We start from the raw sequence: 1,385 nt of genomic DNA, 5'->3' as shown, positions 1-1,385 counted from the left end.
CGGAGTCTCGCTCCGTCGCCTAGGCTAGAGTGCAGTGGCGCAATCTCCACTCACTGCAAGCTCCTCCTCCCAGGTTCACTCCATTCTCCTGCCTCAGCCTCCTGAGTAGCTGGGACTATGGGTGCCCGCCAACACGCCTAGCTAATTTTTTGTATTTTTAGTACAGACAGGGTCTCACCATGTTAGCCAGGATAGTCTCGATCTCCTGACCTCGTGATCTGCCTGCCTCAGCTTCCCAAAGTGCTGAGATTACAGGTGTGAGCCACTGCGCCTGGCCTTAATTAACTTTTTTTAAAGCAGGGTCTTGCTCTGTTGCCCAGTCTGGAGTACAGTGGCTCAGTCATGGCTCACTGCAGCCTCCAACTTCTGGGCTCAAGCGATCCTCTCTCCTCGGCCTTTCCAGTAGCTTGGACTACAGGTGTGCACCACCACATCCAGCTAATTTTTTATTTTTATTTTTTGTAGAGATGGGATCTTGCTATGTTGCCCAGGCTGGTCTCGAATGCCTGGCCTCACGTGATCCTCCCATCTCAGCCTCTCCAGTTCCAGAAGCTGGGATTACAGGCATGCACCATCACACCTGTCTCATTTAAAAAAATTTTTTTTTTGAGACGGAGTTTTGCTCTTGTCACCCAGGCTGGAGTGCAGTGGCACGATCTCAGCTCACTGCAACCTCTGCCTCCCACGTTCAAGCGATTCTGCTGCCTCAGCCTCCCAAGTAGCTGGGATTACAGGCGTGAGCCACTGCGCATGGCCTTTAAAATTTTTTTTGTAGAGACGGGGGTCTTACTATGTTCCCCAGGCTGGTCTTGAGCTTCTGACCTCAAGCAATCCTCCCGCCTCAGCTTCCCAGAGCGCTGGGATTACCGGCCGGTGCCACAGCGCCCAGCAAAGACTCTGCCCTCTGCTCTCCACCTAGTCTCACCGCACCTCCTCCTGGTCCTCCTCTGGAGCTGGGTGCCCCACTACCGGGCCGAGTCTGCTCACCAGGATTTGCCTGTCTTAAACAGTATTTTCCCTCCCACTTCCCAGAAATGGCCCTTTTGCTCTTCTTTCCCCTCTCTCCAGTACCTGCATTTTTCCTTCCACCGAAGCTGACGACCAGCTCAAAGTCGGTGACCAGGTAGAGCCGTTGGCCCCGCAGGGTGACCCGCAGGTGCTCATTCGGCCTGTAGGGGACGGCCATCTTCTGGTTGTTGACCTAAAGAGGGAAGACAGGAGCCACAGAGAGGGCTGAATCCTCCTGACCTGCTGCCATTTCCTGGCTGGGCTTTGCTTCTCCCAGTCATCTCCATACGTCTCCGTGCAGACAGTGGAATAAGATACCCCAATGGGCTTTGCTATTCACGTGGCAGAAGCCTCTGTGAAGTCCGCCCCCTTCCCAG

The 1,385-nt window shown here is 54.4% G+C and overlaps 1 protein-coding gene across 1 annotated transcript in view; it reads right to left on the bottom strand.

The window, feature by feature from the left end:
• Positions 1–1,385, bottom strand: part of LOC116463862 (zonadhesin-like) — a 62,115-nt gene that overhangs the window by 7,056 nt on the left and 53,674 nt on the right. Inside the window, 1 exon segment of the mRNA XM_058434891.1 lies at positions 1,072–1,201. Coding sequence (XP_058290874.1) covers positions 1,072–1,201 — 130 coding nt within the window.

This window comes from Hylobates moloch, unplaced genomic scaffold, assembly GCF_009828535.3.
Source record: "Hylobates moloch isolate HMO894 unplaced genomic scaffold, HMol_V3 SCAFFOLD_72, whole genome shotgun sequence".
In the NCBI taxonomy this organism is placed as follows: domain Eukaryota; kingdom Metazoa; phylum Chordata; class Mammalia; order Primates; family Hylobatidae; genus Hylobates; species Hylobates moloch.
The sequence above is the reverse complement of the archived record's forward strand: the minus strand, read 5'-3'. Positions and strand labels throughout refer to the sequence as shown.